The sequence below is a fragment of the Pinus tabuliformis genome, chromosome 8 (assembly GCF_031772625.1).
Source record: "Pinus tabuliformis cultivar Carrire ecotype Pingquan chromosome 8, CPIR1, whole genome shotgun sequence".
Classification (NCBI taxonomy): Eukaryota; Viridiplantae; Streptophyta; class Pinopsida; order Pinales; family Pinaceae; genus Pinus; species Pinus tabuliformis.
Genome location: NC_142294.1, coordinates 1,035,683,899 through 1,035,705,044, shown reverse-complemented (window position 1 = coordinate 1,035,705,044; position 21,146 = coordinate 1,035,683,899). Strand labels below are relative to the sequence as shown.

General features: G+C 38.7%; 1 protein-coding gene across 1 annotated transcript in view; it reads right to left on the bottom strand.

The window, feature by feature from the left end:
• LOC149238898 (4-hydroxy-3-methylbut-2-enyl diphosphate reductase, chloroplastic-like) overlaps positions 1 to 21,146 on the bottom strand; it is a 162,976-nt gene that overhangs the window by 87,078 nt on the left and 54,752 nt on the right. Inside the window, exons 2-7 of the mRNA XM_089373221.1 lie at positions 17,354 to 17,550; positions 17,068 to 17,247; positions 16,790 to 16,921; positions 16,583 to 16,657; positions 16,344 to 16,449; positions 16,149 to 16,243 (exon numbers count right to left, since the gene is read on the bottom strand). Coding sequence (XP_089229347.1) covers positions 16,149 to 16,243; positions 16,344 to 16,449; positions 16,583 to 16,657; positions 16,790 to 16,921; positions 17,068 to 17,247; positions 17,354 to 17,550 — 785 coding nt within the window. The remainder of the gene's footprint in view (positions 1 to 16,148; positions 16,244 to 16,343; positions 16,450 to 16,582; positions 16,658 to 16,789; positions 16,922 to 17,067; positions 17,248 to 17,353; positions 17,551 to 21,146) is intronic.

The window sequence follows — 21,146 nt, the reverse complement described above, 5'->3', positions numbered from 1 at the left end:
ACAAACGCTGGGGCTACATTCCAAAGGGCTACGGATTATGCCTTCAAAGGGTTAATCGGGAAATTTATTGAAATTTACCAAAATGATCTTACTGTTTTCTCTAAAGATGGTACCAATCATGTAAATCATCTTAGGCAGGTTTTCGATAGATGTAGAGAATACGGGATTTCTTTGAATCCAGCTAAGTCTGTCTTTGGAGTAACGGAAGGGAAATTACTCGGCCATATCATTTCTAAGGAAGGAATCAAAATTGATCCTGAAAGGATTGAAGCAATCCAAAAGATTCCTCTCCCTCATAATCTTAAATCCCTTCAGTCTTTCCTCGGAAAGATAAATTTTATTAGAAGGTTTATTCCAAATTACGCAGAAATAGCTAAGCCTATTCAAAATCTTCTAAAGAAAGATGAAAAATTTGTTTGGCAAGAAGATGGCAAAAAGGCTTTCCAAGAAATCAAATGTGCTATCGCAAGAGCTCTTGTCTTAGTTAGTCCCGATTATTCCAAGGATTTCATGATTTTTTCTTTCGCTTCCAAAGATACCATTGCTGGTGTCCTGCTTCAAAAGAATAAAGATGGTCACGAGCAGCCTATTGCTTTCATGAGTAGAGCACTTCAAAATTCCGAATTGAAGTACAATACCATGGAAAAGCAGGCTTATGCCTTGGTCAAGTCTCTTAAGCACTTTAAAACTTATGTGGGATATTCTAAAATCATTGCTTTTGTCCCACATTCCGTTGTCAAGGATATATTAACTCAAACTGATTGCTTAGGGACACGTGCTAGGTGGGTTACTAAAATACAGGAATATGATTTAGAGATCAGACCCACCAAGCTGGTCAAAGGCCAAGGTTTAGCTCAAATGTTAACTGAAGGTAACGAAAAGACTCTTGGTTTGTTCTGTCTTAGCGATCTATCTTCGCCGGAGTTGTAAAGATTAGGAGAGCATGAGTGGTACAAGGACATAGTTTATTAGTTGATGAATCTTGCATGTCCTAACCATTTAGTCGCTCATAAGAGAAGGGATCTTAGACTAAAAGCCACTAAGTATTGCCTTATGAAGGATGGCCTTGGGTGGAGAAATCCTGAGGGCATAGTGCTTAGGTGTGTTGACGACGTTGAGTCCAAGAAATTAATCTCTGAGTTTCATTCAGGATTTTGTGGTGGTCATTATGCTGCTAGAACTACCGCCCACAAAATCCTGAGAACTGGCTATTATTGGCCTTCAATCTTTTCTGATGTGCACAAGTTTGTTAGAGCCTGTCAACTATTCACTGGGAAACAGAAGCTTGCTGCCCTGCCTCTACAACCTGTCATTGTACAATGTAGAGGCGCCTTTTCAGCATTAGGGTCTGGACTTCATAGGGAAGTTCCATGAAAATTCTAGCAATGGCTACTCATGGATTTTGACTGCTACGGATGATTTTACTAAATGGGTTGAAGCCATTCCTGCTAAGAATGCCACTGAAAAGGTTATTATGGATTTCATTGAAAATAACATCATCACTAGATTTGGTGTCCCCGCTAAGATCACTACTGACAATGCCAAAGCTTTTAGTTCTTTAGAGTTTTCTTCTTTTTGTTTCAAGTATGGCATTGTCTTATCTCATTCGTCAAATTACTATCCTCAAGGTAATGGTCTAGCTGAATCAAGTAACAAGAATCTCATAACCATTATCAAGAAGATAGTAGGAGATAATAAGAGATCATGGGACAGCAAAATCAAGTATGCTTTATGGGCAGATAGGATCACTAAGAAGAAAGCTACAGGTAAATCTCCCTTTGAATTAGTTTATGGGTTGGAGGTAACTTTACCTGTGCACCTCAAATTGCCAGCTTATCAGCTCCTCCAGAATTTTTCTACTAATAAAGATGTTGTTCAGAATAGAATAGATCAGATTGTGGAGTTAGATGAAGCTCGTAGGACAGCTTTTGATGCCATATGTAAAAATCAATCTAACATTAAGAAGAGCTTTGATAAATTTTCTCGATCTAGATCTTTGCAGGTGGGAGATATGGTATTGCTTTGGGACCGCAAGAATGAGAAACCAAGAAAACATAAGAAGTTTGACAGTTTGTGGCTGGGACCTTACATCATTCGAGATATAGTTGGACCAAACTCATTCCACTTGAGCAGACTGGATGGCGAACCACTTGATCTACCAGCGAATGGCCAAATGCTCAAGCTGTTCTTCAAAGATGATATCTGATGCCATAGGGCATCCTTTGTATTGTATTTCTATCCCTACTCCTTGTCATTTCAGCATTTCATTTCTGTTTTAGATTAGATTTACTTTTCATAGTTAAAGAGCTTCTATCTTTTATGTGCTTAAATGTTATATGATGATTTTTGAATGGACGCTACTTATTTCTGTTGTGTGTTGCGTGGATGCAGATTCTGGATTCTCACATTCCTACAGTGCAGCAACGTGTCCCCAAGTAGAGCCAGATGTTGACCACTGCCGGTCAACTGCCCATAGCAGTACACCCCCCTTTTTCTTTGCAAAAAGGGTAGCGCTTGATCAACATGTCCGTGCCATTCTACAGCCATCGACAGCTTGATCAATTTATGTTGTAAACCCAGTCTGCATGTATAAATTGTAAATAATCTTAGCAGATATGAGTCATGTCTGTAAATTGCCTAGGTGGACCTAATTTTCTAAGTGATAATCTACGTCCCGGAAGGTTTTTCGTCTCACCGATCCATGATCGGCAGAGTTTTCCTTCAGCCTAACCCCAAAGTCTGGATGGATTTTGTCATTAGAATCTTAGGAGAATCCTAGTGTGTTAATCTGCTAGATTATAGTTGTGTCGCAGAACTGGGTGATTTATGAGGGTCTATGTCAAATGGGTCTTCCCCCTTGGGATGTAAAGTTGTAAAAGTCATGACGTAAAGTGTCTTGAGGGTTAAGAAATGTTTTAATCCCTTCATAGGTCCTATGTCCTAGGTCCTAGATAATTTTCCCAAAAGCTAAGTTCAAGGATCCATTTAAAAATAAATTAAAAAATAATAAATAAATAAAAATATATATATATATATATATATATATATATTAAATATATATATATATATATATATTAAATATATATATATATGAGATAAAGTAAAATACCTAAAAATAATAAAATAATAATATTTTGAGTAAATAAATGCAGAATTTCAATTTTTTAATACAATAAAAATTCGACGGATGAGATCAAGAGATATCTTGATCCTCATCGACGGTCGAGATCATTTTGACATGGATCACTTGAACTGGCTGTTGGGATCTTTTCCTTTAAATAGGGTGCTAGGGGTCATTTGAGATCATTCGATCTTGGAGTCTTGTGCTGAAGAAGCTCTCTTGTAAACTTTTCTGGTGCTAATAAAGAAAGACTAGGGGGTTGAAATCTTGCTGGTGTTACTCTCTGGAAGTGCTGTGAGCTATTTTATTTTCTGCATATTTTGATTTTCAGCCATTGGTAACAGCTTATTATAGAGTATTGTTGAGCATAGGTATCTTGTTCACTTGCTAGGGTTTGAATGGTATTGGGTTTTCTGAAGTAATGGCAGGTATCTCCATTGCTTTTTGAGATCCAGTATTATTTTTCCTCTCTTTATTTGATGGTTGAAGTTAGCTGTGCAGGAAACCTTTATTGAACAAGATCAGCGAACATTTGGGGAAGTTCTTGGCTGAACCAACCAACTCCCGCAAGCATTTTCTTGCAGAGCCTAGCTAGTTTTGATCCTGGGTTTATCATTTAGTTTATTTTTCTGAATTGCATGAGAGATTTTCTGAAGTTCTTCATAGTAAATCTGAAATTTTTTGATAATATTACTGCTGGTTACTGATCAATCTGGTTGTCTAAGAGTCAAGAGTTGTAAATACTGTTTAGATCATCTAGGATTTAAATTTTTTTTATGCACATATTATTACGGTTTTTCTTTCCTTTGCAGGTTACAGGTGCATGTGATTGAGAAGTTTTCGGGGTTGCATTAGGCAAATTTCGAGCCGGGAATTTCAAACATAAATTTCGTGGAGAGCTGCAGTTTTTTGTTTCTAAGGCAATCTGTTTACTGTGGCCTGGAGCTTTCAATTTCTTTTAAAAGTTTGGCTTTGGACCTGTGCTCCTCCATTTACTGTTGTTCAAACCCTCGAATCTGTATCAAAGCTTTACTGGAAGTCATCAAAATTTTTTCAAAACGCTGCTATACCTGCAAATCTTTCACACTCTTGGCCATCCACTTACAAAACGCGTTACCCCCTCAGTCACAGTTCTTTTTGTTTCTCTGCCAGCGTCAAATCAAAGCTCTCCACGCTGCTCAAATTTCAAATCAGCTGCCTATTTCATGCTGCTGCTATCCCTATCCACGCTGCCACCATAACAAAACGTGTTCACTGTGGTTTCATTCCCCTGCCTGCGCGTATTTTTCTCCCCATTTTGCACGTCATAGTGACCTCCAAGCTGCGGCAAGATCATTTCAGCTGCCTTGTCGTTTTCAAACTGTTGTCCTCTGTCCGTCGAGCCTGAATCTTCAAACTGCAAAGCAAATAAAAAGAGGAAACGTGAACTGCTCATCGCTGCTCCATTGGCGTTCCACAATCCATTTCCAATTTTTATTTTTCACGCAGCCATTCACTGGATACTACCCCACGATTTCAGTACCTCTACGCCTAAGAAGCTGCTCATTTTGTTGCCATCGGACCTGCACTGCAAACACTCAGATTTCTTCTCTGTCTGCCGACAGCAAGAACGCGTCCTTTTTTTTCACGCAGGCCAGTCTCAATACGCTGTGTTAAATGGTGATATGTACGGGCCAGAGAAAACAGTTTTGGAGGTATTACGGCTGACCCTTTTCCTGTTTGACTGCACGAAGAAGAAAAAAAAAATGTATCCGTCTGCTGCTCCAGCCAACTGCAGTTGCGTTTCTCACCCTAAGCCACGCATCATCTGCATCAAAACTTTCGTGGCCCCGCACATGTTCAAACAAAAAAAAAATCGGTGAAGTTCCAGAAACGAGGTAAGGATCAGGGTTGTCCCGTGGACGTCAGGTGAAGGTCTCGATTCATAAGTTTGTATTTTTATTGATCAAATCTTTTTAAGCTGTTAAAATCGCATGAGGACAGGCTGCCTATGCATTTCTCCTTTCTGTTTTGTGTAGGAAGTAATTTTTTTTGTTTTTAGTCTCACCGTAAATACAACTGCAGCAATATTTCATTCAGATTTTAATATCATTATAGTCTTAGTATAGATTTAATTAAGTTTTATTCGTTTCCCTTTGGGCTTTAACTTTTAAATATATAAAATATAAAGGGTCCCGCTTTGGAATTTAAATTAGGGTTTTAGTTTTATAATTTTAGTTTAAATTTGAATTGTATTTATAACAAATATAAAATTCCCAAAAAAAATTATAAAATTTCAAAAAAGTTCCTAAAAAAAAAATTATTTTCTTATACTTTAGGTTTGAGACTTTAATTTAGATTTGATTTAAATTAGATTTTAGTTTTAAAAAATCATAAAAAATTCATAAAATATTTCTTTTCTTATGGTTTAGGTTTATTTTCTTAGTTAAGAGGTAAATAATAAAATTTTTTGAGAAGACTGAACGAAAGTTCTCGGAAGTTTCATTTTGGCAAATTTTGCAGTTGTTTATTTTCCATTTCTCTATGGCTAAATGTACTTAAAGGTTTAATTAAAGTTAGCTGTGTGAAAGTCGCAACTGACCAGCATTTAAATTTTGTGATCTTTTAAAGCATTTAATTTTTCTTTGAGCTCAATTGCTGGATCATCTTTAAAGCATTGTGGTTTTACTGGATATCTTGCATCGTTCAGATTGTTTGATGGTAAATGATTATTGTACATGGTTTACATCTCTGCAACATCTAGTAAATAACTATTTAAACATCAAACCCATAAGGCACAGGTCCATTAAATTAATAAAATCTATTTAGTGTTGGTTTCCTTTCGTGTCTCCCAACCCGACTGGTTCACAGTTGGTTTTCATCATCTCATAGGGTCTAACCCCCTTAGCCGCGGGAGACAGGCTTAAACGGAGAGATCGGGGATCAGAGTGACAGCCCCTGGTCTGAGCGTTGTCGTGACAATTTGTGCGACAACAAGACCCAAACAGTTTGACCTCCAATCTTCTCCAATCTATGGCTGCCTCATAAGAATTTCCGAAGTCATTTGATGTGTCTAAAATGAGGGAGAAGGCTCCTCTTTATATACAATCCGATGGGGTTGAAGAGACGTGACTTTTGGGTTTATTGAGCCGACATATAGGTGAGACCAACCTAGTTAATTTTACATGATAGAATCATAAATTCAAAATCACACTTCTTCTTAACCAAATTTGATGATCTTTAGGTCGATTTTGGTCCTCTCGAAAAGAGGAATTTAATGCTACAATTATCTTCCCCAAAGGAGCTGTCCAAAGTGGAATTTGGCCCTAGTTGCCAATTTTAACACCTCCAAATTTGAAGCCATTCCGACGGTGGGATCTTGAGATCTTTCAAGCCCTAGCTCTGAGATTGATTCTTGCCCTTTGTTTCCCTTGGCTAGTGAGCTCATTGTGATTATTGTATCAACTTCAAAGAAAAATTTTCCATTAATCCCCTTCTCCCCCTCAATTAGGTCAAGCACACCTTTGGTTGATCAACTCCATCCCCTTGACCTAGTTTTGGGTCTAAAGATAATTCCACAAAGACCACTTGGAATCCAAGTTTTCACAAGAATTTTAAGGTGTAGGAACCTCCTTGACAAGTCATACACTTAAACCCTAGCCCTTGGAATTCTCCTAAGCCCTTCTTAGAGAGCCTTTCATTTTGATTTCCAAGCAAGCAAGCCATATATTTGAGCCTTTCTTGTGAATAGGCTTCCAGGATCACCTTTCACCCTATCATTGATCCATTCATCTCCATGACCCTAATTATACTGAGTCTCCTCCCATCGATGAAAGTCTGTAAAGAGCAGGGAGCCTTAGTTGAGGTGACAGTGGGATATCACTCCATTGTTCCCCTTGACCTAGTAGTTTAAGCGGTAACATTTTTGGCGTCGTTGTCGAGGAAACGAAATGTGTGTTTTGTTCCCCATACAACACATTGACATATTTACTGGCGACTCCATTGGAAGAACGAAACCCTAGTTCTTCATTGAGCTTTAAAGTTAATGCTTGTAGGGTGAAGCAAGCATCTATAGAGGCATTTTAATTCACCCTGGCAACTTCATTTTAATCCTAATGTGCAAAATCATAGAAAATGGAATATCGTAAAAGAGAGATCAATCTTGGTTCTACAGTTGCAAAACTCACCGACCAAGATGTTCAAGAAATGCAAGATAATGTAGATAAATATACAAAATCTTATCAAAATGTATTGGAAGGTATGGATATGGAACTCATGCTCAAGTTTTATAGGTCACAACAATGGCAATTCAACATAATGAGGTCTACCTATGAGAAGGATCCTAGTGGCCTCCTTGACTTTGCTCGCCTAACCCGTGCTCTGAGTATTCTGACTGACGTAATCAATGACAAATATTATAATCAGTCGTAAGGCCCCGTAGAATGTGATCAGTTGGATGATTAGGGTAACCAAGGTGATTAAGAAAGTTAGGATGATGAGCAAATGGAGTTGGAATCCCATAGCAATGAGGTGGGGAACATCTCCTCTAAAGATGACGAAGAAATTGATCCTGAAATCCTCCAGATCACGCAAGAAAAGGTGGATGAATATAGTAGGCCATGCAGGGGGTTAGTAAGGGAATGTAATGCTAATGAAGTATTCTTCCATCTACATGAAGAAGAGGTGAAGCTTCATAAGATGAAATGTGAATATAAATAAAACCCTACCATTGCTCTCCTCCTAGAAACATTTTACCAAAATCATGTAACAAATTCCTTAGCTATTGTTCTTCAAGAGAAAAGGGAAGAAGAGAAGTCCCACTAGCTGGCTAACCAAGGTGAAGATAACCTTGAGGAACTAGGTCATAAGCAGGAGGACGAGTCCTCCTTGGATCCACATGATAAAAAATATTATTTTGAGAACACTTGTTGAGAAGGAAGAATCTATGGAAGGTGAAGTTGAGACTAACCTTACCTTTCTCAAGGATATTATTCCTGATGACTCCCCTTTTGAGAACCTTGAGGAAGTTGATCCCATTAGCCCCTTGGAAGATGACATTGGAGATTACTTCGACATTGAAAAGAAGAAATGCGAAATTGTTGGTCCTCAATTTGATTATGCTCCCATTCACAACACCGACAAGGAGGATGAGTTTGTGATTGGTCTTCCCTTTCTCTTGAGCATTATTTATGATGACATATCCATTGATACCTTTGGGAAGGAGAATTATTATTTTCCCTTGCATGAAGAGGGGTAGTTGGAAGTATTCGATTCTCCTTTTAGGGAAGAGCCAATCTTCGATACTAAGGAATCGATAAGGCACCCACCAATCCTCAGTATGATTCTATATTCAACTCACTTAAGCCTTTAAATTATGATTTTGTCAAAGAAAAACCCATTGAATATGACACTTCGCCCTCCCCTTTGCCTTTTCCTCTTGTTTATCACTTTGATTCTTCTTCAAGTGATTCCCTCAACCCTTGTCATATGATCTCAAGTGAGCATGAGCCCTTTCCCCCTTTTGAGTATAGTGTCAAGGAAGAGCCCCTCATTGACTATTCTTTGTCTCCCTAGACACACCCTCACGATTATGATCACTCCATAAACTCCCCTCTCCAATGTTGCTCTCCTTCCTTCCCTCACCCTTCGTTCTCCTCTCATCACGACCTTGTGGCATCTACAAAGCATAATATTATAAACAATGGTTGTGATAGGGAGTTCTTGAGAGTGATCTTTCATTCCACCATTGTGTACTTGGAGGGAAAGCCATGCACTTCTGATTGACCTATTCCCCTCTTAGGGCTCCCTTTTACCTCGAATGGAGATCATGTTTTCCAACCTCCCACCCACTTCACCCTCCATGTGATTATGTCTGCATTCGCTTTGGGTGTGGTTTCATGTGTAATCATACTGGCAAGCATATGTATATTGATATGATGATATGTTGGTTGCATTGACTTTATGACTACACTTAGTATTCGCCTTACTATATGCATGTTAGGGTAGGATGCATTGCATGCTGATTTTTTGCATTAGAACTGACATCATGTGATATTTCTCATGGTAGATTAGCTGCCTTTAAATTAAATTTGCACATCTTTACTTTCCTATTAATTTTTGCGGCCTAATATTAAGCATGGGTGATCATTTAAACACCACGAAAACATGTTGCCCTGTGTGCTTAGTCTTTGTATGTGCAATTAACAGGTCTACAGTACCAGTGTTCTCATGACCTCCCATTCGAAGAGCTTCATGCACTTTCCCAAGAGCTCATGTCCTAGTTGGAGCCAGATGTTACCCACCACTAGTGGGTAGTCTATATGGGAGAAAAATTCTCTCCTAGTGGTCCTCAGCCCCTTGTAGCCGTCAGATAGCTCAATGTGCCATTGTCTCTGCCACTTGAGCCAGCCATGTGGTCCCTCGACTACTTGTCATGAATGTATGTTTGAAGGTGGGCCTCCCGACCCCAAAGGTATGGCTTTTCATTGGTATAGTTGAGTAATTTTCCTTACTTGTCATGGGCACTTTTGGGCATGGACTGGTGGGAGGGATTCAGCGGAAAGAGTGGGTTAGGCTTGTATTCTTGTCTCCATTGCTCGATTTCATGGTTACCATTGTATCCTAGTCCCGTGGGATCTCCTTTGGTGACCATTTGGCTTTAGGGTTAGCACTACATGGGAAATCTTGATTTTTCTTGCATGGTCCCGCTTCCTGATGCCACCAACATGACACCCCTTCCACTCATTTTAGCCCCATCCATCTCTTTTCCCATCTGGGTCCACATAGGGTTAGCCTCCCCCTCTCGTTGTCCACACCTTGGGTCGGACCTAGAATGATGCCCCAAAGGTTGATGCAGCTAAAAGGAAAAGAAAAATCATAATTTGGCCACTCTCAACAGGAAATATACCACAAAATGCAAAAGATGGTTTGGACATACAAATTTATCATGTGGGTAAAAGCCAAACATGAGCTCTACCCCTTATCCATGGCCATCACCCTAGTTCCTATGGGCCCTAGATGAGCCCCCTCTATCATTAAGGAACCCAGGATTGGCCCAAGCCATAGTGGGCAATGAACCGCCCCACCTTAAGGGGGTATCATGCTCTCATCCCTTGGAGCCCCAAGCAGTTATGAAGAAAAATCAATAAAAGGCAAAAGGCATATGAAGAAGGGTGGAAAAACAAAGGTCGGGGTAACTCATGTACCACGATTTGCTCCCTCCTACACTCATACACCCAGCTGTGGGCTTCCCTTATTTTAGGCACCTTAGCTCCTTAACGTGTGGTCTAGATGTTTTCCCTGATCCCCATCTGTTCCATCATTATATCACTTGCCACCTACCAATTGAGGGATGTACCACGAACATGTCAACCCCTCTAGAGGTTGAAACCACCTAATAAGATCCTTGGCAAACCCCCTATTGAGCTTGGAGACACTTGTACATACCAAAGCCCACTGTGGAAGGGCATGCCACCATGAAGTACCCCACTGGTTTCATGACTTGTAAGCTCTTTTACTTGATTATTCCAATGATTTATTGTATTGGATGGCAAGGGGACACATTGGATCTTATGCAAGGTTGCAAGTGGATTCCCATTGGGGGATTGATCTCCCTATACGGGGTCCTAGCCCTCCAGAGGGCTACATTGGCACTTGTAGGGTGAGCGTTTAGAGCCATGGGCCTCCACCATAGCTAAGATTACTTCATGGATCCAAAGCAGCGTTTGTTGATTGCTCCTATTCCACCTTTTAGATGAGGATGATGCACCTGGTTCACCATGCCCAACCGATTCCACAGATGCACCATACACTTGGCAGATGTTCCAGGGTCCAAAGGATTATTCCCCACTCCAGAGGCAAGGTGTATGTCATCATTCTAGCCCTTACATATGGTCTACAGGCACTTTTGATCCATTTGGAGACCCATGAGGATGACCTTGTGCCCCCACACCCACTTGGGAACACCACAAGTTTTTGCTTGAAGAACGAGGGACCAACCCCTTGTCCACTATGATGGGAGTCCATTTCTACATCCTGGCACCATTTGGACTTCATTAGGCCTCCTCAAAGGCCCAACGACTCACTTGGTCGATCATTCGACCCTCTTTTAATGGATTATTCTTGTATTATTGAGCTATTTGGTAGGCTTGTCGCCAAAAGTATTGTTATTATGCACATTATTTTATTTTAGGGGCTCAATTAGGCCAAATTAGCTAAATTGAACTCATTAGAGATTGTATAAATAGATGAGGTTATTCATTCCCTCACCATCACTTGGATTGGATCATTATCGCTTGAGAGAATTTCGCTATTCTTTTTGGAGGACAAAATTGGATCGATGGATGAACTTGATGTTCAGATCTCTTCATTTTTGTCTTGGAGCTTCTATATTGGCATATGATGATGATTGGAAATACTTGTTCTCACATGGAAGTTCTCTTTAATGCTAATTTGTCTTTTTCTTATGTCACATGCATGCTGTTGGGGATTTTCGCTATACTAGGCTGAAATTTGTTGCTTTTCTTTTGTGAAATGGTGGAAATTTGTCTCTGTATAGCGTTGCATCATGTCCTGGGCCATGTTTGAATAAGTGAATATTCCTAGAGATATTTCGTTGAAATTTTAGCTTGATAAGTCATCACATATTGCATACCAGAGTATAAAGACCTTGAAGCAATTGTCCATGCCCTAATTGTCATGCAAAATTGTTTTATAGGCCTCCTTGACCAAGTGAAGACATCATAAGCATTGGAATCTCCTTGAATTCATTTCTCCCAAAGGATTAGGCACCGGTCCTCCATAGGTGATCACCAGAAACGTATTCTTTATCACCTCTCCCTCTTTTCTTCTAGGCCTAGCCTCCATAGGGGACCTAGGGCATCACATTTCTCACAAGTTACACATAAAAAAAAGTCGATCTCCTAGCCTCTATTGTGTTGTTATGTCTCTTAGGAGCCCTCCAAATTTGAATCCATTCCGACAGTGGGATCTTGAGATATTTCAAGCCCTAGCTCTGAGATTGATTCTTGCCCTTTGTTTCCCTTGGCTAGTGACCTCATTGGGATTATTGTATCAAATTCCAAGGAAATTTCTCCATTAATTCCCTTCTCCACCTCAATTAGGTCAAGCACACATTTGGTTGATCAACTCCATCCCCTTGACCTAATTTTAGGTCCACTTGGTCCTGTGTGGTCCCACAACCTTCTGAAGATAATTCCACAAAACCACTTGGAATCCAAGTTTTCACAAGGATTTTAAGGCCTAGGAACCTCCTTGACAAGTCATTCACTCAAACCCTAGCCCTTGGAATTCTCCTAAGCCCTTCTTAGAAAGCCTTTCATCTTGATTTCCTAGCAAGCAAGCCATATACTTGAGTCTCTCTTGTGAATAGGCTTCAGAGATCACCTTTCACCCTATCATTGATTCATTCATCTCCATGATCCTTATTATATCGGGTCTCCTCCCATTGGTGAAAATCTGTAAAGAGTAGGGAGCCTTAGCTGAGGTGACAATGGGCTATTTTAAGCAGTAACAGGCCACACAATTTCCAATCCAGTAATTGTCAGTTTGGCCTATCTTCAAGTTCCCCATACTGCCAAAAAGTGTCCAAGGCCGCATATTTGCAATGGAAATGGACAGCTTGAAAATTCAATCCAAGCACAAAAAGTAAAAGCCTCCTCATTTAAAAAATCAAATTTTTGGAAATTTAAATTAGATTATTTGCAATGAAAATTGGCAATAAGAGGGTGCATAAAAAACTTAAAACTAAATGAAGCTTGTTGTCCCATATGGACAAAACCCTTACATTGTTTCATGGTCATGAAAATCATAGAAAAATGACAAAAAAGGAAGAAGAAAAATGTAGTTAGGCAAAGAGGCAAGCATGCATGTTTAAATGTATGGAAAAAATCATTAACAAGAGGTATTTAAGAACATACCTGCGAATGGAAGATGATAAGTCTGTCTAGCTGATTTGGAAAATGATCTTGAACATTTGATCCACTAGACAATCTTTGTTGGTGATGATAATGGTTGTTTGGCCCTCAATCCCTCCTTGAAAATGACCACAATCTCTCTTTCTTCCTTCTCCAATAGAAAAGAAAAACAACAACAACAACAAAATGAGCAAAAAAACTGAAATAAATCTTTAAAACCACATAGGCTTACTGTTCTGGCGATTTTTTCTATTGTGGCATGAGAAATCAGCACAAATTGCACAGTTTTTGAAAAAATTGCGATTTTTTGGTGGCAATTTTTGGGGCAGCAGTAAAAATCACTGATATTATGTTCAGTGAAAAAAATAGTATTGGGGTGTTGGATCCCAAATTTTTTATTGGTGCCACACCCATACCAGAATTTTATGCCAATTCTGATCTGCACCCACAATTCATGTAACTTTCACTTTAAGAGATTGAAGTAATGTTTAGTTGTGTGTGGTGTCGGTGGGGGGGAAGGGGCAAAGATAACTAGTTGACATTGTCAAAGGTACCAATTTTATTCTAGGTTCAGTAACAAAAGATTGAAAAATTGTAGAAGAGGTTGCAACAAAGATCATTGGATTTTTAAGCATAGAGATCAAAGAATCCAGCAGGAAAGTGTAGATGATTGTCATTAGCATTTTTTGTAAAAGGAATTTGCATTATTGTGATGCTACATTAGAGAGAGCTTGGAAGGAAGATCTGTCGAGAAAACAGACCCAACTGAGTCGAAATTCCAGGTAGGATAGTTTGTTCTGTTAGCAAGTCAACTGCTTCTCAATTGGCAAACACATTCAGTTAGTGTGTTATAATTATTAATAACCATTGCTACCATGCTCACAAATCATACTCAGAAGTCCTTGAGTTTGACTCTGCATTGTACGGTCAGAAAAGTTCGATATAAATTAAAACTTATTTATTTTCATAAAAATGCGTGTATTTTTTTATACTTTTGTGCTTGTCGATTTTTTCCCAAGCTGAGTCTCATAACACTAATAATAACTTATCATAACTTAACCATGAAGAAATATGCAAGCAATCTATGAATTGAAAAAGAGAGAGAATAGATCCTCCTATGTATTTCATTAGTTATAATCTAAGTCACAGGTTACGTCCTCCAAGGTCCCGTGTCCCGTATTTAACGTGTCGGACACGAAAACGGCCCTAAAACGTGTCGAAAATGTTTTTCACGTGTCCTGGAAAACATAAAACGTATTCGATCGTTTCTTCGTGTCCTAGTCATGGAAAATGAGTATTCAGAGTCTAAAAAACGTTGCCCTAACATTTTTTCTCCGGTTGAATACCTACCCCACGAAATCAATGGTTTAAAGCCGATGCAATTATTTTTTCGAGGTTCTTTTGCTATTTTCCTCCGATGTCGTCACTCTCCGTCAATGTATAATCGTCGTGTGGAGCCAAGTCATCTCCGTGGACTCATGGAGTCGTTTGGTCACTGGAAGGTTTGGTAACTTGGCAACATGTGTGAGGTTCACTGGTTCAGGTAAGTCGTGGCCTGTAGACCATATGTATAATGCCATAGACGCAATTAAACTTAAGCAGCAAGCCCATAAAAAATGTGTTTGATTGTGTGTGCACTGTGCAGCTTACGTTGTCGAATTCCAGGGCCAGTATACAAATATAAATAAGTCTGTCCACTGTCCAGTGTCATCTAATCAAATGATTATGTTACGATAATATAATAATGATTATCATTTATGTCAGACAATTTTCAACCCACGGGCCACTAGGTTTTCATTCGAGCTAGCATGCAGTGCTAAGTGTACCTACTGTTTATTTTTAACAGTTTTAAATACTGCATTTCCACTTGCAATATGCTTAATACTATATCTCGGTGTATATATATATATATATATATATATATATATATATTATATTAAATATATATATAACGTGTCCCTCGTGTCCTGTTTCTGGGTTGCTGCATTTCATATTGAATACTCGTATTTACATGTCCTCCGTGTCTCGTGTCCTCGTGTCATGTGACTTAGGTTATAATATAATCTATTTTTCTGCATTATCTTGCCCTTGTTATGCCTATGTCTATGTTTTATATATAAATATATTTGGTTGTTCACCCGTGTTCAGATATTCATTTGAAGACAGCATTGGTTCTGTTGCCAGTTTTATCTAGACTTGAGTCAACATGATGGATAGCCAACTAGAAGAATGAGACGGAAATCAAGCAGTTTCTAAAAATGAAATCCGAGTGGTAGAATCAACAAATTAAAAACCAAAGCTCATGGGGAGCAGCTCAACTAGAGATCACTATGTTATGAAGTATTATGTAAACCATGAGATTCAAAGTTCAATTCCCCATGGGTCAAGCCAACAAAAAATAAAAAATAAAAACAAATTGAAAACTAAAGAATTATGCAAAAAGAAAGAGATTGTAACTGCCACAAAGTAGGACAAGCTATTTTCATTAATATTTATGGGACTTTTTTAGTCCATTCCAAGGGCAATTTATAAATGGATAATGGCCAATCAATTAAACCGACAATCAAAATCAGACCTTCGTAGACAAGTCACAAAGTTATCCCCACACTATTAATTTTGGAAATGACGAGCGATTACAAGTAGAGAAAAAACATTGGAATTCAAAGGCATGATACAAGCAAGTCATTTACTCTTGTAGCAAAACGACTTATGTAAATTGTAACACAGCAGTCAGGATGGAAAACCAAAGCATCAAAATGAAAACAAACATCAATGAACATTCTCTTGTGTAAAATTATTAGAGCACAAGTAAGGACCTAGCTAGAGAATAATTGCATAAACTTTCAAAAATTGAAAAATAAAATTGGAAGAGAGAATGAATTATGTATCTCAATATTGCTGAGAGAATCAATACATAAAGAAACTAAGTTAAGATTAACTACATGCAAGCACTAAGGCCAACTAAAGCTAAGTGTGTTTTATGCTATGTTAATGTGCATGTACACCACATGCAAGCACTAAAGGTAACTAATGTGTGTAACATAAACACCACATGCAAGCTCTAAAGCTAACTAAAGCTAACTAATGTGCATGTACACCAACATCCCGAGTACCTGTGTTGCATCGCATATAGTGTTGAAGCTCATAAAATGCTCATTGATAAATTCCACTCCATATTTTTGCATCATCGTTTTCTCAAGAAGTTTTCCTGTATGTATAATTGAATATCATTTAGAAAAGGGCCTGTCAAACTTTAACCGCTCATTCCATAACATGCACTGAAGAATGAACTTAGATTGATTGATGACCTATCTCTTCAGTTTCTCCTTTCAACATTGTTGTCTGGTTGGCAATTCCAACTTTAACCAAGTCACAATCAGGATCAAATCCCCTTGAAATAGCTTTTTCAAATTTCTGGAGGACGAATTAGAAAAGTAGAAAGGTTGTATCAGAATGATAATATATGAGAAAAGAGAATCTCTTAAAGTGTGTGAAGTCTAATATATTATTTTCTGAAGTGACAAATCTGTTCATGTATTTTACGTACTTTAAGAAATTCTTCTTTAGTACTACTAGAACCATCAAGCTTGCCAGCCAGAATGTAGTCACACACATATGTTGCCTGTAAACAATATCCAATGTAAGTTTTATTGTAATCACTGGTACACCATGCTGAATATGGAATAATTTCTAGGCCTGTTTTAGAATTTAGAATTATTTGTGTACGTGATTTTGTAACGAGTTTTTCAGGTACCTCCTTGATGTCCTTTACAACTATATATTTCCCTGCAAATGATGAAGTGGCAACTGTTTCCTCATGCCCTTTCTTTCCATGGATTACAGAAGTAAAGCTTTCCTTTTTATGCTTCTCCACAGTGTTCCAAACCTAGATAATGAAACCAGGCAAGCTAATTAAACACATTTTGTTTGTAATGATGAGTTTATATCATGAATCTGGATAAAAGATCCAGTATTGTATTGTCCTGGTTGCAACAAAATTCAATGTTTTCAAAACATTGCAATAATTTGTACCTTTGAAACCCATGGACATGTAGTATCCACAATCTTCACACCTTTTTCATCGAGAATCTGCATTTCACTTAGTGCTGCTCCAAAAGCTGGAAGAATAACCACATCATCATTGTTTACGACATCAAATTTTTTCCCTTCTTCCATTACAGGAATGTCTTCAATCTGCATCTCCTTCAGTCTCTGCATTGATTAGCAACCATCTAGGTGAGTTGGTACAAACTGTATTCAGTTTTTAAGAAAAGACAGGAAATTGAACTAACATGCACCAAACTGATTGATTCCATACCTGATTCACAGTTGGATTGTGTATTATTTCATTGGTAATCCACAGCTTCTGATCTGGAAATTGTTTTCTTGCTTCATATGCAATTTGAACAGCTCGTTCCACACCCCAACAGAATCCAAATGATTCAGCAAGCTTAACAGTTACATTACCCCAAGTGTATTCATTGTTGTTTTCTTTCAATGTTTTAATGATATCACCTGCATGGTCCAGACATAAGTTATGCAATGGAGTGTACCATCAACCAAATCCAACAAAAAGAATTTCAAGGGTGTTGCAAAGTCTTATATGAAAAATCAAGCATCAAACTTGAAGGAAAACATAATTGAATATCCTCTTGCTTCTAAACATAGATGATTGTGGAATATATTTGATCTGCAACAATTCAACATCTTTTCACATTTAAATACAATTCATGTTTTGAGCTAATACTTCTAGGATATTTTTCTGACTGACAAAAGTCAGATTTGGAAAGGTAGGAAGCTTGGTTTAAGGCTTTGGGAACTCAAGGTAGTATGTTTGTAGGCCAAGCCCCCTAGCAGGTATCTTCTTTTCTTTGATCATTTTTGTTCTAACCTTTGATTGAGTTCAATGGTTCCACATTTCTCAAACCTGTGGTTGACTCTCATGGCAGCATTTTTGTTTTAATCTTTGATTGTGGAGTTCAATGGTTCCATACTTCTCAAACCTGTGAGCGACTCTCATGGAAGCACTTTCGACGTCATCGTGATGGATTTCTTGGTTTGAGATATATATCCGGAGATGCGAGGCTACATGGATACATTGGTGCTGATTGGCCTAGAAATGTTATTGACAGAACAAGCACATCAGGGTGCTGCTTTAATTTGGGGTTTGCCATGATATCTTGGATGAGCAGGAAGTAGAAGTCCGTAGCTTTGAGCACGATCGAGGCAGAGTATATTGCTGCTAGCATGGCTAGCTGAGGTAGTATGATTGAGGAATATCTTTGGAGAGCTATTTGAGAAGGTCCTGGATACGACAACGATATATTGTGACAACAAGAGTGGGATCTGATTGGCAGATAATCCTATATTTCAGGACAAGTCCAAGCATATTGAGTATAGGTATCATTACATACGAGACATGGTGTAGAGAGGAGCAGTGAGACTCTATCATATTTCGACTAATGAGCAGACACACTCACCAAGGTTTTGCCAAAAGGGAAGTTCTTGGACTTCAGAGAGCAGCTTAGACTAGTGGATGTGACCCTCCTGGGTAAGGATCCCGACTGATTGAGGACACTGAGCTATGCTCTTCCCCCCTGTTTGAGCTCACAGGGAGAGGAATTGAGCCAGAGAGCTCCTGGGGTTGAGGGAACTCTGGACAATAGGATAGTTGTGATCCTTACCTCACGGTAAGTAGTATCATGCCTATTGTCTGACAATAAGATAGTTGAGATCCTTACCACATGGTAAGTATCATCTTGCCTATTGTCATCTTTGGGACTTGACAAAGTATACCCCGGTTGGCATCCTACCCACAAGTTGGGCTTGTTGGGATTGTTTCTCTCCATTTGGCCAATGGGTGAGCATACTTGGGATAGTTGTGATCCTTACCTCTCGGTAAGTAGTATCCTTCCCAAGTGATAGGATGGAGGTGTTCTACCACTGACTCTTGAGGGCCAAGTTGTGAAGATCAGTGGACAATAGGATAGTTGTGATCCTTACCTTCCATGGGAAGTTGTATCCTGCCTATTGTCCTTGGATAGATGTTGGTAGCTTGAGCTCCTCTATGATGTTATATTCTTCTTCTTTTAGATCCGAGAGTGTTCAACAGATGAGCGGAAATGAGTAGAGACGAGACATGACTTGATTTAGTGATGACAATGACAAGATGTTTGCGATGAGATTCATATTGCAGTCGAAAGTTCCCCCCTAGCTGAGAGGAAGTGTTAATTTTGTAGCTCAAGCACAAATTCCCCCCTTTGGACAACCTTCCTCATCCGGAGAATACCCTCTTTGCCCATGGAATAATTTAATTTGGTCAAGGAAAAATATATTTTTAATGTGAAAACCCATGTGCACAAAAGTTTAGGTCAACCTAGAAGTCAAATTGGGTCTCCTCCAACGCCTATAAATAGACCTCATGTCACATCATTTGGAGAAATCATCACACACATCTTCTTCTTCTCTTTAGAGGTTCGACTACTTCTGATATTGCAAGTCTTCTTTCACACGTGCGAGGAGAGAGATTCTCTTTGATTGGGATGATATCTGTCATTGACTAGCCTTTGACCAGTGTTGACTTTTTGGAGTTTAGAAGGAGTTTGACTTGGTTTGACTTGACTTTTTGAATCTACTTTTGGAGGTCTCATTCTTTGGCACAAAGATTGAGGTTTTCTAGGTAGTTTGACTTTTGTTGACCATATACTTTGACCGCAAGAAATATGAAGTTTGACTGTGGACTTTCTCTCTCTGTTGACTAAGTTTGACCGAGTTGTTTGGGACTATTTTGACATAAGTTTGACCAGCAAGGAACGCCAAGTATTTTGACTGACAACTAGGCTCTTTTGGAGGAGTTTGACTGTTGACTTTAGGACTAGTTAGGGCATCTTTGGCTGTTGTTGATTTTGACAGAATTACAAACTTTGACTTGACCAAATTTATCTTTGAGGCTCATCTATTGGATTTTGGTTGGTTGATCTCTTGGATAGTCAAAGAATTGACTTTGACTTTGTTGTTGATGAATTGAATTATTGTATCTCTCTGTTGAACATTTTATGACAATCTAATAAGAAGAATTATTTGAAAAGGTTTTCCCCCTTTAGAGTTTTTTCCTAGTATTTTACCAAATCACATGTCTCTTGTTATTGCTCCTGATTGACTTCTATTGCATCTTGATATATTGTTCTATCTGCAATTGCTATTTGTTAGTGGAATTGAATTGTTTAGAAAGTGATTGCTAATTGAAGAAATAATTGGGCTAAAGTGATTGTAATAGCATAGAACAATGGAAAATTAACAGATCATGTGCTCTACTATGAGCTCATGTCCCATTTGGATCCAAATGTTACCCACCAAAAATGGATACCCCCTAGGAGAGATTTTCCCCTATTCATCTTCTTCCAATCAGTAGCCATCAACCCCTGGCAAACACCTTATAGTCGATGTGATGTGCCACTTTATCTCTACTCCCTGCATCAGTTGTATGCTTTCTCGCCCATTTGTCAAGAGCATATGTTAGAAGGTGGGAAATCCAACCCAAAAGGTTGTTTTTCATTGTGCAATCGGGTGCCTATACTTGTTTTTCATTTGGGCATTTTGGGCACGAATTATTGGGCGACTTGGAAAAAGGAAAGGGCTTTAATCGTGGTTTTGTTCCCTCACCTTAAATGGGGGGGTTAATCCTCAATCCTAGTCTCGTGGGATCTCCCTATTGGCCTATGTCTTTAAGTAGGGCACTACATGGGAAACCCTAGTTTTGGTAGCGTGGTCCCATTTTCCCATTTCACATTTTTCACTTCTCTCTGCACATTATGAGCCCTATTTAACATTTTTCCTTTTATGGGTCCAGATGACCATTGGGTCCACAAGGCACTAGAACTCTCCTCCCCTTGTCCACATATAGTTGGTTCAAGCCTAGAAATGATGCCCTAAAGGTTCATGCAGCTAAACAAAGTTAAAAGCATATCATGGCCATAAGCAAAAAATAAAAGAAAAGGAAAAATCATAAAATGCAAAAGATGGTCCAAACATTTAATAATAGCATGTGGGCAAAAGCCAAGCATGAGTTCTACCCCTTATCATTATGGCCATCTGTTACACAATATTTTGTC